Source organism: Propithecus coquereli, unplaced genomic scaffold (genome assembly GCF_000956105.1).
Source record: "Propithecus coquereli isolate 6110/MARCELLA unplaced genomic scaffold, Pcoq_1.0 Scaffold318, whole genome shotgun sequence".
Lineage (NCBI taxonomy): Eukaryota > Metazoa > Chordata > Mammalia > Primates > Indriidae > Propithecus > Propithecus coquereli.
The window spans coordinates 728,844-744,341 of record NW_012148819.1 but is presented as its reverse complement, the minus strand read 5'-3'; the positions used below and the strand labels follow the sequence as shown (position 1 = coordinate 744,341).

Below are 15,498 nucleotides of genomic sequence, written 5' to 3'. Positions count from 1 at the left end.
ATTGGCTATAGTTAAAAATGATGTGATTAATGAATTCAACTGTATAACACGCAGGTGAGATAATAAAATCTTTTAAGGACTCTGCCTTTACTCACTGCTTCCTTCTGTTTCCCTTTTGAAAAAGCATTTTTAGGGCTAATACTGTATTTACTGGACTATGTTAAATGCTGCTAAATTTAGAACAAAAGCTGATAACCAACCATGGGAAATGATGTCTTTCATTATTAGTGTGAAAAATGCTGTACAGTAAGTATGTCTAAATTACAACGCTGAGATAGAAAAAACAGGAATTTTGCAGGGGAAATGAATCAAAAGTAAACAAGGATGTAGCTTTTGAGCTTGCTTTCGATGGCTGAATAAATTTTGTTTTGACTTGTAAAATTCCAGAAGTTATACAAGGAAATTGGATACTAAATTAGAAATTATAGATTAAACAAAAAGAAATAATAGTCTATAATTATATCATTTAGAATATAATCACTGTTAAAATATTGATATATATTTTTCTAGGCATTTCTAAATTTTGAAATATAAAAACACACATGCATTACTCCACTGTTTCTTAGTTCCTTCATAACTACTGAGATTAATTACCAGTTTTTAATTTTTTTATATGTTGAGACCCACTTGGTTATTTTTATTTTATTCTCTAATCTTTTAATTTATTTTTTTACATACACTACATATGGCTATGAATAGTTCTAAGTTGAAGAACAAATGTGGCTATATAAACATTTTCTCCTACATGTTGAAATATATCATTCTATATTATAGATTTTTATATATATAAAATGATGGCACAGTTTTCCTCTTGAATGACTATACCAGAATTTATTTAACCATCAGAATGGTACAACATGTGAGAAGGGCAGTGCATTCTAGAAGGAATGTGACTGGCCCAGCGCGGAGGAGCACCCCTGCAGTTCCAGCTACTCGGGAGGCCGAGGCAGGAGGATAGCTGGAGCCCAGGAGCTCAAGGCCAAACTGAGCAATGTAGTGAGATCCCTTCTCTAAAATAAATAAATTAATTAATTAAATAAATAAAAAAGAAAGAATGTGAATGGTGCACTGGAGGAATCATGGGTGTGTCAAGGAACAGCAAGTAGAATGTGAAGAAGGGTAAATACGGGCAGAAAACTCATAGGGGGCCTTGATTGCTGTGCTAGTTACAAGTACCTACAGGCTTTTAATTTTTGTACATTTGACCATTAAATGACCTGCCCTTTCTTACATTATACAGTGACACTGCAAGAGGTCTCTCACACACAGCATTTCCTTTTCCTACATTAGCTGATAGATGAGTTGTAAAGAATTCCCTTTGGTAGTTACAGCCTGATAGGGAAAATATGAGAAGCAACAACATTTTTATCTATACTACAGTATCTATGTCACTGTTTGATAGCATTTTGCCTTATTCATGTATTAAAATAAGAGGATACACAAATGGAATATGGGATAAGAGGATAAGTGGGAATGGGGAAGTGGTGAACACTTGAGACTGTTTAATACCTGGTATGACATCCTGGAGATACCCCATCAACCACTGTGTCTAAAAGCTGAGGTGTCATTAGGTATCTTATAATAATTTTTAGCTTTCTGCGCATACTCCCTTTAATAAGAGACTTACTGGTCAAGACAAACAAACCAAATATGCCTTGGCTTACCCTGATGTCAGGATGTGAGATGCACTAACAGTAACGATTTATTGGAGACTTTTATTGTGCCAGGTACAATGCATAACATCCCAAGTACATTATTCCATTTAATAATCACAGCAACTTTAATGAAATAAGAATGTCACCTTTTAATAGGAGAAGAATCTGTTCAAGAAGGTGATCCAGTGAGAAGCTAGTGTTCGAACCTAAATCGTGACTGCATTATCTTTTACCCCTGTTCAATACTGCCCAGGGAAACTGCTAAGCATGTTCTGGGAGAGCCCAGTGCTGTACCCCTGCATTAAGGTGGTGGTGAAAATGAAGATTCGGCTATAAATGGGTATGTTGGTACAGAAAGAGAGGAATTTAAAATGACCCCAGAGTTGAGGTGGAAAAGATAGGAGGAGAAGATAGAAATAGTTAAACGTTTTAAAAGCAAGATTCAGAAAACAGGAAGCAAGTGAAAATCTAACTCAGCCTTATCTTTAAGGATTTTGGAAGTTCTAACTTCTGAGGTGGCAAAATCTAGAGCACCGATTCTCTATGCTCTAGGAAACTCAACATTGCCATTTCCGTCTGTTCTATTAAGTTTCATTCAGCAATTAGTATCGTTTTTCTTGGTATATCCATGGTGATAGAGAAATATGCTGCAATCTATAACATGAGACTATGTTCGTAAATCCCAAAGTAAACAAAAGATATAATAAAAGTGTAATGTTCCAGCGGATAAATCATAAACTTGGTTCACAGTGAAGGCAATTAGATCTGAATACACATGTGAGGCTGAAGGGTGTAATAATATCAAATATCCAAATGTTTTATCTTTATTTATTCCTTTATTCATTATTTTCTTCCAAAATTTTATAAGTGTAATTCACTTGTTTGAGTTCTACTTTTTTTCTTTTTTTTTAAAAAAGCTAATTTCAAATATTATGGAAGCTTATTGGAAATAACATATATTGAACTTCGTTTTACCAACTACATAACGTCGAATATTCTTTTTTAATAAATGGTTTAGGATATTAAACTGTCAGATGATATAACCAGGCAAGATTTCAGGGAAGAAAAAAAATGTTTTTACAAATGAGAACAAGAAATGTCTGAATGGTTTAAGAATGAGAACAAGAAAAAAAAGGTAAGAATTGTTAGTCTAAGATTCTTTATTTTCACTGGACTCTGTAAATTTAAACAAAAGCACTTCAAAATTATATAATTGTGGAGAATGCAGCAGAATAACAACTTCTGGAGGTATATAGATGCAATATTAATACTGAAACCACCTTTTTTTAACCATGCGCAGCATAGTAGGAACTTCCAGAAAGCCTATTATTTTGTACATATTATTACACATTTATCTACAATGTCCATGAATTTATAAATAGAAAGGCTTATAATACCAAAACCAAGAGTTAAGCATTTGTTAAAATGAGTGAAAACCTTGCTTCAGCAATGCAATGATATGTGGCTTTTAAAGTATGACGTGCAGATTAATGTGCAACATTTCAATGAATTTTAATGCTGTATTAGCTGCTCACCTTTTGCATAATTCCCTTCTCATAGTAATAGCGGAGTGAACGGCTGAGTTTATCATAGTTCATAGCTGGCCTGTTTTTCTGAATGCCCCAACGCCGGGCCACCTGCCACCGAAACAGAATTACATTGTAGTGTTAAGTATTAATTTGTCAGCATATTTCATAAAAATTAATTAATTAACTACTTCCAAACCCACCAAAACATGTCCAAATCAAAGATATAAGTAAAGTATCAAAAGCTATTGTAATCTGAATTTCCTGTGTCCTGGTTTGCTTTTTAAACCAGGCATGCAGTGATCATTATGAAACATCACAATAGAATTCTTTGTCACTATTGTTTTGGATACAAAATTAAATGGAAATAAGGGAATGTGTTTACAACAGGAATGAACAGGCTGCAATTCACCAAAATGAGGCAAGTTTTCCATTCTGAGATACGCTGTTTTTTCCTTTATTTTTCAGACAAAAACTATACATTAAGAACAGCTTAGTGATCTCTTTGTAAAGATGTTTTATTGAGGTTATGATCAATCAATGAAAAAAGATACTCTACTCAATACTACATAAAAGAGTGAACAAATGGCAATGTGTGTAGCAGAGGACACAGTATACAAATTAATAAACTGAACTGCAAATAATTTTTATTCTCTGAAGCAGCATCAGAATAAAATTGTAGCCGATACTAAACGGGAGAATTAAACATTCATTTAGAGAACAGTAATTGGATGCTAAAAATAAGAAAGAAGTGGAAAAGATCACAATGTATATGAGTCCACAAACAAATATCTCTAAAGCAGAATGTCTACTTTGTTGTTTTGTAAAAAAATCTTAAGAGCTTTTTATTATGTAGCTTTGGAGGAGTGATGTATCTGATTAAGACAGAGTTCTTCAATAGAGCTTTTAAAAAAAACCTCCTTCCTCAATGTATATATGTGTATATATCCCTACCTCATCACCACCCCAGGCTAGCTGAAGCATGATACAGAACAGCATAGCCTGGTTTTGCTACCCCAGCTAAAATCACTTGCTCATTAATTTCCACTTTTTTATTACTATGAGCAGAAACTGCAGCTGTCATGCAAACGCAGGCAACCCCAGGAGAGCATTATCTAATAGGGTTAGTGTGTTCCTTCATTTCCATGAAATTCCAAGTTGTTGCTATCTCACCTATACTAAAATAGAATGCTTCTCAAATGGATCATTTTGTTTCTCTTCACTTTATTAGCAATAACCTTTCTCCAGGGTTGTTTCTTTCTGTTTTAAAAATACAGATCCTTGCTATTTTCTCTCTCACTAATTTGTATTCTCTGAATGAAGATACAACGTACTTTAGTCGCATGCAGCAGTCAGCTTTCTTAAGAGTAGAAGGATGTGATGTAACAGGGACAAGATTATATATTCAAGCAGACAATCACAGTGGCAGGTACATCTTATTTTTCCAAAGATAAACTTCATTTTAATGTAAATGTTCTGAACAATAGTGAAATGAGGGGTGAGAAATAAGAAGCATTTTCTAAATAAAATGTCTTTCAAAAACCTAACAATGGACATCAGTGAATCTTTTATAGACAAGGTAGCTGAACAGCATGCAAACCTGGAGGGGATATGAAAATAAATTATTAATATCTCACTAAAGTAAAGAATAATTTCTGAATACATAGTCATTTATAAATGATTCTTTTCTAGAAACTCACCAGGATGCACCTAGAAAATAAAATGCTCACAACAAACTTTAAGAGAATATCGTGGAGGTCTCTAGGGGAGAGAAATATGATTTTTAATACCATAAACAGAGTTTGACTCTTAGGGTGCCAGTTGATTCTCAGCACCATGGGTATTATGGTGCCCATGGGTATTACTATACATTTTAAAACAATATAATATATTTTTAGAGTTGTTTTAGTGTCATATTCTTTATAAAGTTGAGGGAAATGGGACATAGCAATATGTCTATGAGATACAGACAAAATAGAAGTTTCAAATTAACAGGTAACATAAATAGATCCCAGGCCAGGTAGACCATCTGCCAACTATGAAAGTCTACTCAGCCTTCACATAGGACCCACCAATCATCACTGTATCCAGCACCACTCAAAGCCAAGGCGTGATTTTCAATATGGAATGGGAGCGATGGTGGGAATACTTCCAGTGACTAAAGTGAAAACCTAGGCTGTTAAGACAGTATAAAGATGATGGCACTATGGCATTCACCCTTTTTGTCAAATAGAAAACTAGGATGATGTAATAGTTCAAGCATTATTCAACTTATTTTTAAAATTCATGCTCGAATATGTAACAGTGAACTAGGAAACCACACTCTGAGCCTGGCCATCAGACTTCCCGCTAACTCTTTGAGCTTAACAAGCTTAATATCATCAGAAGACTTTTACACAGAGTCCTATAGATGCCTTACTATGTTAAGAATTATTTCCTAGAACAATTTCCTAGGATTCATGATGAATTCGAAAATAACATCTAATTATTTCAAATATCTCAAAAAGAGAGATTTTAAAGATCAAGTGTTTGCTACAGTTATCCAAACACACTGAGCAAATAATCAGTGCAGGTCTAAAGTCTCACTCAATATCATTTTAAACTTCAAGATGAAACATAAATAAATGAAACCCTTGAGTAATTACAACAAGGTGGCTTCAGAGACATGTTTCATGTGTTCTACTGACATAGACACCCAACGAGCTGCTAGGCAGTAGAGGGAAGAAGATGACCACGGGGAACAAAGGATAAACAAATTTCACAAACATTTTCCCAAGAAGAAATTTAAACAAGACACCATAGTCATTGCCTGATGGAAGTAATTGCAACAGTGAGCAATGCAGCAATCAGAAATGGGATGTTTCATTTTGAACAAAAGCCTTAGGAGACATTCAGTCTTTATTGCACAATTCCCATTGAGTTAGTTATTATTTGGAAATGGTCTACTGACTCTGAATTACCCAGTCCTTTTTTACTTTGTAAGTCTGCTACAGAAAAGTTGTCTGAATGTGTGTTGTATGTATTTCTTCCCTGCATGTAAAAATCACAGAAATTCAGAATTTGGTGGAACTTAATGGTCATCTGGTCAAATCTTCTACTTATTCAAACTTGATCATCATAAAAGTCAACGGTGGCTACATGAAGAACTTAATCATTTGTGAAAGAAGTTTCATTCTTCGTAGTGGTTTAAGAATTACTGACATAATTCAGTAATATTCCCTATTTTAAGAAATAGTTGGCAAAAATAAAAAAATTCTGTTTCTGCTCAGTTTATTTTAATCACAGGTGGAGGGAAATAACTGTTTAACTGATACAAATCCCGGTCGAATGTCCCCATTCCAGTATGAACCAACTCTTGTAGTGATTATTAACATCTTCCATGAGGTGAAGAACAAACATTCCCATCATGCTAAAGGGCTTTCAGATTACTTTATTAAGTGTTTCCAGTTTCAATTTGTTAGTGCTTCCACATTTTTGTGGCTCTTTCACTTACATCATTTAAGTACATCTACAGAAGAACTAATTTTCTTTGACAGTTAAATTAAGCTTTAAACACATTACAAAATTCAACACCAAACATGGTCCTAGATAATGGATATTTTCAAATTTGGATATTGAGCCCTCAGTGTGTGTGTCTGGTGTGCGACAAGGGAGATATTGCAAAGCTAAACCCCTAGTGCAACTAAAGTATTGATATAAACTGAAGTAGACTTAATTTTGTGTTAACCAGCTCCTCTTATTTCACACTTTTAATGCATTCTGGAGTCAGATCATCTCTTAAATTTTAATACATGATGTAACTTTATCTTCTCGACATCAAATTAGGGCATATTACCTGATTATGATTGAATACATGGTTTAATAAAGACAGAAAATGTAAGATGGATGGGTCCAGTAGCTTAGGTTGTGGATGTCCACTGTATATGAAACTATTCAATTTGGGTTCAAAATTTTTTCAACCTTACTTAATCATTCCATATTACTGAGGCTTAGATCGCATAGCTAACGTAATCAGTCACAGGTATGTTAGCTAAAAATCTCCCATTGCTATCTTGGCTGACATAAACTAAATTCAATTTTAACAGTGAGACAAAAAGTTCATATAATAGTCACCTTTCCATGGAGGGCCAAAATGCTACTGATGAGTTATGGTATAATAACAATAGTAGCCTTAAGCCGAAAGCCAGTCCTCGGAAGAATAAAAATTGAACTGAAAAATGAAAATACTCCATTTGCATGTGGGGGAGTGGGATGGAGATGATAGTTGAACAGTTGGTCCAAATTGTATTCCATGTATCCCTACAGTATTATCTCTATTTGAACCCTCTCATTTTGGTAATTTCTTATGTACTACGGCAACATTTTAAACTTCATCCCAACCTTCCAATGAAGTGTACAGTCCAGCTGTGTACACATCACTAACAAAGGGAAACGACATTTCCATCAGGCCTATGTCTCCTAAAACCACGGTCCCCAGTCCCTGGGCTGCAGACCGGTACCAGTCTGTGACCCGTTAGGAACCAGGCCACACAGCAGAAGGTGAGCTGCAGGCAAGCCAGCGAAGCTTCAGCTGTATTTATAGACTCTTCCCATTGCTCCCATCACTGCCCGAGCTCCACCGCCTGTCAGCTCAGCGCGGCATTAGTTGCAGGAAAATAAGCTCAGGGCTCCCACTGATTCTGCATTATGGTGAGTTGTATAATTATTTCATTATGTATTACAATGTAATAATAATAGAAATAAAGTGCATAATAAATGTAATGCACTTGAATCATCTCCAAACCATCCCTCAACCCTCGGTCCGTGGAAAAATTGTCTTCAACGAAATTGGTCCCTGATGCCAAAAAGGTTGGGGACCACTGTTATAAGAGACACTTAAGGACTGAGCATTTTCCGTTGTGGCCTTCATATGCCTTTATCCCCCACAGCTGTTCCTCACCCATCTTCTCTGGCACTTGACTTTGTTCCCTAAATGCTCATCTCAAACCCTCTTGACAAAATCCAGATTGTTCAAATAATGACTGCTAATTTGAAAGAATAATTCCTCCATCCCCAGAAGCAGCTGAACTTTAGCAGATACTCCTCCTCTCCCCTACGGACCATAGGATATCGCCTGCCCTAACTTAGTTGCTCCATTAGAAACTTCTCAAGTTGGCTATTCTTGAATAAAGGCTTAAGCTAACGATGCTCTGGTTGATTTTCTTCAAAATCAATTGTGTAGGATTGTATTCGACTAAAAGGAATATGCAATACGTTGGTAATTTTAAATGTAGACATGCTTTTTCTTTGCTTACATTCTAATTCAGAAAGTTTCTCTGAGTTTTAAAATTTAAAAAATACATTTTGGCATATTAAATATATCGGTTTCTCTGTGTTATAACAAATCTGATTTTCTAACTAAGACCTACAAAACTGACCTCTTCAGGCTCAATCAATTTAAATTCCATTCCTCGGCCAGTCCAGGCAATGAAATGAGAATTTGAAGGGTCATCCAGAAGAGCTACCAAAAACTGCCAGAGCTGAAGCGATCCCCGCCGCTGGTACGTGGGTCCTTCCCGATACATTCCTGGTTCTTGTTTGATGTCCCCTAAATTAAAAAGTTTTAAAGTTTCTTTTATTAGCAGAATTATGTTATTTAAATAAAATTTACATGAAATCAATCACTAACATGGTTAAACCACAACCACTTTAAGGGTTTCTATGAAATAGAATGCTGCCATTAAATAGGAATTTAAAGTAGTTAAATGGTTGAATATAAACCAGCAATCTACACAGTCTTACAGGCAATGATATATAAGATATATAGGTCAATATCAATGCACACAGGTGCAGAATAAATCCTGTGTCAATATAAAGGACACACAGATGTCATTTATTTACAAAATTTTATATAACTGTCTTTTTTAAATTGATTTCTTTAAAACCATAGTTGGTAATCATTCTTCATTGCTGTTATTGTTAATGCCATTAATCACTGCTCTAAGCAATACTGAAGAGGGGTAATCAATTTTAAGTTCTGGGCATTTTGTTTGTACAAATTAAATTCTATAAACTATAATCTGCAAACACCTCATTGACCTGCAAATGACAAACTATTGAAAGTTTTCATGGAAATATTTCAAAGAAAATTTAATAAAATACAAGACAAACACTATACATAATCTGCACTTACATAAATTAAGAAAGTCTTGCGGGTAATTCAGGGCAAACTGGATTACCCTCGCACCACCTTTCCTCTACATTACCATTTTTTCAACTGGCAACAATGAAAATCCCTTCATTTTTCTTTAACTCTTGTTTGTATTTCACTCACTTGAATTTAGCTTGCTATTCTTTTTTTCTAAAAGTCCAATTTAAAAATGCATACATCAGAGCTTTCTGTAAATGTATATTTTTAAGCAAGAAAGTTTTGTGTTATGTGTATTTGGTATTCATATATGGCATACAAATCTGTTAAATAGATTACAGTAATAAAGTTGTTATAGTTGCAATGCTTCTGGTATAAATCTGGTCATTTATTTTGATTTTACAAATATATATATTTACATACACTCAGCTTTGTGACTTCTGATTATTTACTTCTATCTCCAGCCAACCATCTTAAAAATATGTGGAACTGGTCACATTGGGGATGGAGTGTCTAGAGTCCTACAGGTATATCATTGTTAATGCACAAATCACTCCTCTCCACTAAGGAAACAATTCACACAATATATTCAAGCTCATCTCGTCACATTAAGAGTGAATTATAAAAGAGACTAAATCATAAGCTTTCTAAAACTTTCCTCTGTTCAGCAGAGAGAAATATACCTCTTAAAATAGCTATAGAAAGAGCAACACTTTAAAAACTTAAACCAAAAAAAAAAAAAATGTTCAGTCGATAGCTGCTAAAAATCATTACACTGTTTTGGTCTTAACTTGCTATTGATTTCAATGACATTGATTTCAACGACAGTTTTATTTATCTCAGTTTTTCCTTCTGAGATTCACAATTTTTTTTTTTTTTATGGGAGTAACTGAGCAATTATACAGATAGAGTGAAAGACTTAAATTTTACAGTCTCTACATTATTTCTGCCTATAAATGTGACTGATCACACTGACCATGCAAAATGAAAAAATAATCCCCTCATTTTTCTTTCTTCTTATTTTCCATTACTTATAAAATACAAGACAAATACTATCTTGCAATTTTAGTGTAAAATTGAAGAGTATTTAAAAGTCAAAGGGAATAAACAATCAAGGCAGCTAGTTTCCTAAACATTAGTATGACTGTGGCAAGCCACACTCATAATTCTGAGACTTTTTTTCCTTTACATGGCCTTACTAATTTTCAAGATTTCTGAAAATACGAAGCTCACCAAAAATGAAAGAAACTGACGAAGGTCATTCCAAGAAGTAGAAGCTTTATATTTTGTCTCAAGAGAAAAAGCTATATTTTAAGTATTGTGATGTTCTGCTAATGGTACTAAATAGTACAGTGTACACTTCTGAAACACAAAGCTTAGAAATAACACCTATTGTAGAATAAGACTCAAAAAGTGACACCTATTGGGGTTTTGACCCTGGGACCTTGAGTGAAGTTAGGAATTTAAAGGGAGGCTAAGGAAGTGTCTTCTCAAGACTTTCCATTTCTTCTGAGAAGTAGTAAAAAGCTCAAGACCATAGGGGAGTCTTGAAGCAACTAATTAGAGATTGAAAAGCAATCTGAGCATGTACTTTGCTGTTTAAATAATGACAATTAAAAACTTCTGAGAGCTCCCAAGTCATTACAGCCATGATCCCCAAAGTTTGTGCAATCAGCTAATCAGAGTGCCCTGCTCGCTTCCTGTTAAACAATCAAAGCAGGAAATATGGAGACTACTCGGAAGAACCACTAAATCAATTAACTGTTCACTTTTTAGCCAAGCTTCCTAGTAGATGCCGACTTTTGCCACCTTTGTCCAAAAACAATAAAGATTCTAAGATCTGGGAACTTTTCATCGCAACATCAAGTGTTAGCAAAAAGACAATACTTTCCTAACCCCCTTGTAAGCGGTTATAAAGTAGTGCTACATTAGCAATGTACAGCATCCCAGGAAAAAAAAAAAAGAGGGACTAACAATCACTAAGTAAATGGGCAGTTATGTTGTTCCTGTGTTCCATAATGCATCTTTTCACAAACAGTAAAAGAAGGGAGGCTGCATTAGTCATCAGTGCATCCACAGTAGCATGCGTTCTTCTCTGCTTTGTTAATTACAGGATCGGCTTTCAATAAATCTCGAGTAACAAGCTGCATGTGCTCAGCAGGGCAATGGAAAACCCCCTCTTATGCTACACAAAGCTTGGCAAGAATGATGTTCTTTGGCTATATCCCCCCAAATGGACTCTCTCATTAGACAAAGCAAAAAGGTTTCTTAATGGGGGAAGGAAAGCGAAAACTTGTAATAAGTCAAGTTTAGCTAGTATGAGTGCATGATAAAGGATGTGCATAGAAATCTTTAAGTAGGGAAATCCATTATTTTCAGAAGAGGCAAGAATAATCATTCCTTTTTACAAACATCAAAATGGGAAGCACAGTGAAAAACCTACCATCGAATTTTTCTGGGACAACGCAGGTATCATCATAAAACTGCCTGGGGCCCTTTTCAAACATACAGCCTGTGGGGGAAAATGGAACACATTTATTCCTGATAGAAATGAAAACTTTAAAAAATATAAACATTAACACAAAAATTGTGATGGGAAATGACTCTGCCACTTTTCAGCTCTTTGACCTTGGACACATTATTTAACCTCTGTGCCTGAGTTTCTTCATCCATAAAATGGGGATGACAGCTCTTGAACAGTTTTAATCCCTTGTAAGGGTTAAATGATTTAATATATGAAATTTAGAGTGGCTTCTCACACACAGTGATATATACCAATATATTACTACTGACCCAGGCCAGAGCTCATGCAAACATTGAAAAACCTAGCATTTATAATGTACCATTTACTTTTTCAATTTTGTCTAAGTTTCATTATTCAATAAGAAGAGAGGGAAATCAAAGTGAAATACTAATGTTTACCTTGCATTATTACCCTGAGGCTTTCAAAGAGATTCATTTTACCCCCCTTACTACCTTATAGAAATATTTAGGTAGGTTACATTTCTTGTCTTAAACAAGACAGTGGAAAGCAAAACTTTCCTTTTTTTGCTATAACATAACTAAGTCCTTAGAAAAACATGAAATATATTTACAGCTTTTCACAGTCATTTTCTATCCCAAATATTCTTGACTGTGGACTTTATTCTAATTATTGTTATCTTTAATTACCAGGAAGAAATTTCATATAGTTTAGTTACAGTTTTATTTCTCAAATGTATTGGTCTCAATGGTGGGTACATAATATTAATAGCAGCGACAATAATTACATTGCATTTGTGCAAGACTTTGTGTCTCAAATATTTTGGATTTACCACCTCATACTATCCTTTAAACTTCTGCTACTATCATTTATACAAAATAATCTATATTAGACCTAGCCTAAAAGGATGCATCTAAGTCAGTCTTACTGAAGAGACATAGACTGTTTAGGGCAAGAACCATGCATATATTTCCAGAAATTTTGTAATGAAGATTATATATAGATAAATATCATTTTTATTTGTTACTTTGCAGGTATCAAAGTCCCTTAGAGTGAAGCCTTCCCACCACGGTTACCACAAAAATATCCACAATAAAAACTCCTTATATGAAATATAAGCCCTCTTATATGAAATTTTATTCTTAACAATTACTTGTCCAAAAATGTAAAACTATTAGTTAGGTCTGAAAAAGCAAAATTGAATATTCCTCGAAGATACATTTCAATAGAGCCTTGTGAAGGTGGGCTAATCTATAAAGCATAAGTTCAGGTTTAAAAGAATGTGGCTGCTGGCAAAAAAGAACAGAGAAATCCACTTTTCAGCTGGTTCCATGCATATGACTCCTGTTAACAACCAAATACAAGATATCATGACCTGAAAACTCTTTCTTTTACTTTAAATAGATCATTTTGAAATAATGGTTTAGGAAACATAAACGATTTTTTACAAAGAATACAATGATTAATTAATTGACCATAAATTTGGGATGTCTGATTATTCTAAAAGATATTTACAAGGAATTTCAGTGATGGAAAACTTAACTTCTGTTCTGCTGGGATGAGCCAGGAAGCCTTCTTGCCTCATATAAATTGAGTGGCAGCTAGGCACTTCTGAAAGAGGAAAACAACACCGGTCAAAGAAGCGTCTGGAGCTCAAACTGTGCTGTTATCAATGGACAGGGTGTGGAAGGAAAAGTTACAGAAACTGACATGAGTCGCCATGAAGGGAACCTGTCAACATGTCATCAACATTTCAGGCAGAGCACACAAAAGAAATGGAAGAGTGAAGAGTTATACCATGGTGAATGCTGACTCTCTTGAACAAACATGTGAAATCAAAGTTTTACCCAAATCAACGTTTGCTAAATATTGGTTCAAATAGCAACCCCACATGAATATGATGGTGTCTTTGCAACAGTTTCATGAGTTATAAATATGCTTCAGAATATTTATGGAATAAATTCGTATATCCCATAGTATTCTACGTACATAGCAAAATCATTTAATACCAATTATATTTAAAAATGTAACATTTGGAACATTTAAAATATTGCAAGTTGAAAATAGTGTAAATTATTATCAAAAGTTTTATCATATCATGCCTTCTTTACAGAAAGTATTATGCAGTATATAATTTTGACCTTACAAAAGGCAGAGTTAACCTTGTCTCCTGATACCAGCATTTATAATAGGGTTGCATTGTAGTTGATTTTTGGGGTTACCAAATAGTTAGCAATCCATTTTAGCCCAACTTTTTAATTAATGGTACTTCATATTAATTTTTAATGTTATTTGGATTTATTGCCAGGCATAAGGTCCCTCAAATCAGCTGGGCCTAGAAGGGACAGTGTTAATAACTCTGCCATCAGCTCAGCAGCTGCATGGAGGCAAGCATTTTGTTGTACCAGTGTTGACACCCTGCCACAAAATACTTTTATTGACTGCTGCACACCTGGAGTGCGGCTGTAAAAACAGCTGGCTGGCTCTGGAGGCAGCTAGATGAAAACATATAGGCTAAATTCTATTACATATAAGTGTGACCAAATGCAGTCTTTTCTTCCCAGAGGGGGAAAAAGGAGGAAGAAAGGAAATGCAAACATTTCTGAGAAACCCGCTATTCAAATTTGAAGGAACACCTTATAAAAGCATTTTAACATGATACAAAATTAACATAATCCTGGAAAACTAGACAGTTGACATCAAATATAAGATTCAATGGATAATTTCACTAATACGTATCTACTGAAAGGGCTGATTTGTTTATTGCTGTATTTACTCTGTAAAATTCTTCTCAATTTCTATTAATCTAAGATATTTTAAAATACATCAATTTAAAATTTGCAATAAATTAATGACTTACATAATCAGGCTAACACTAAAATCTCCATTATACTTCCAAAGGTCCAACTTAGGATCTAAATTCTAAAAAAAAGCAATGAATGGCAATTTAGAGAAAACAAAATTATATATGGGAATATGATTGTGTTTTTGCCAATTCCTAATATTATTTATTACATTATACTCTACAATAAATAAAATTAACATCTAGCTCTTAAAATTGAGACACTTGGCTAGCGTTGTTTCAATTCAGTCTATTCTTAAAATTGGTGTCCTTTATACAGTTCAGAGAAGCCTGAAAAAAATACGGCTAAGAGGAGTTTATTCCCATAAAGTAACTAAAGTCATGTTATCCTAAAGTGATATCAGTTAATTTATGACTATCAGAGTGGGTCAGACTCTAATCAAATTGTAGAAACATTTCCAAAGTGATTATTCAATCAAATGACTAACATGGTTAATTAGGAGCCATAAACATTGCTCTGAAGTTCATCAAAGTAATGACTTGCCCAGAAAAATTACTGCTAATTAAATTGCCTGCTGCTTTCGTTTCTACCTTATCTAATAAAAAATTCAACCAATGAAGTTTGGCATTACATTTTAACTTTTTCTAAATGCTCGACTAAGATCCCAACTAGCTAAGCGGCTACTTCAAAGGCCAATGTTTTATAGCAGGGAATGGAGGCATTACATTTGTATTCACTTCTGTTTTTTCATGAAGAAAAGTTACAAAATTCAACAACAATAATAAGCTGTAGTTTAGCCTATGCAACAATGTTACGATGACAGCATATTTACGCTGTCCCATTATGTAGCCATGGATTATAACTTTAAAATCATTAGTACACCACTAATGATTATTAGTGATTA

The 15,498-nt window shown here is 34.3% G+C and overlaps 1 protein-coding gene across 6 annotated transcripts in view; it reads right to left on the bottom strand.

The window, feature by feature from the left end:
* The window catches only part of ETV1 (ets variant 1), a 133,992-nt gene that overhangs the window by 6,646 nt on the left and 111,848 nt on the right, over window positions 1–15,498 (bottom strand). For 5 of the 6 annotated variants that reach the window (XM_012650280.1, XM_012650282.1, XM_012650283.1 and 2 more), the window contains 5 exons: window positions 13,334–13,401; window position 12,244; window positions 11,752–11,820; window positions 8,599–8,768; window positions 3,191–3,292 (listed from right to left, as the gene is read on the bottom strand). In XM_012650280.1, the coding sequence (XP_012505734.1) occupies window positions 3,191–3,292; window positions 8,599–8,768; window positions 11,752–11,820; window position 12,244; window positions 13,334–13,401 (410 nt within the window). The remainder of the gene's footprint in view (window positions 1–3,190; window positions 3,293–8,598; window positions 8,769–11,751; window positions 11,821–12,243; window positions 12,245–13,333; window positions 13,402–15,498) is intronic. The other variant, XM_012650281.1, reaches the window with a different exon arrangement.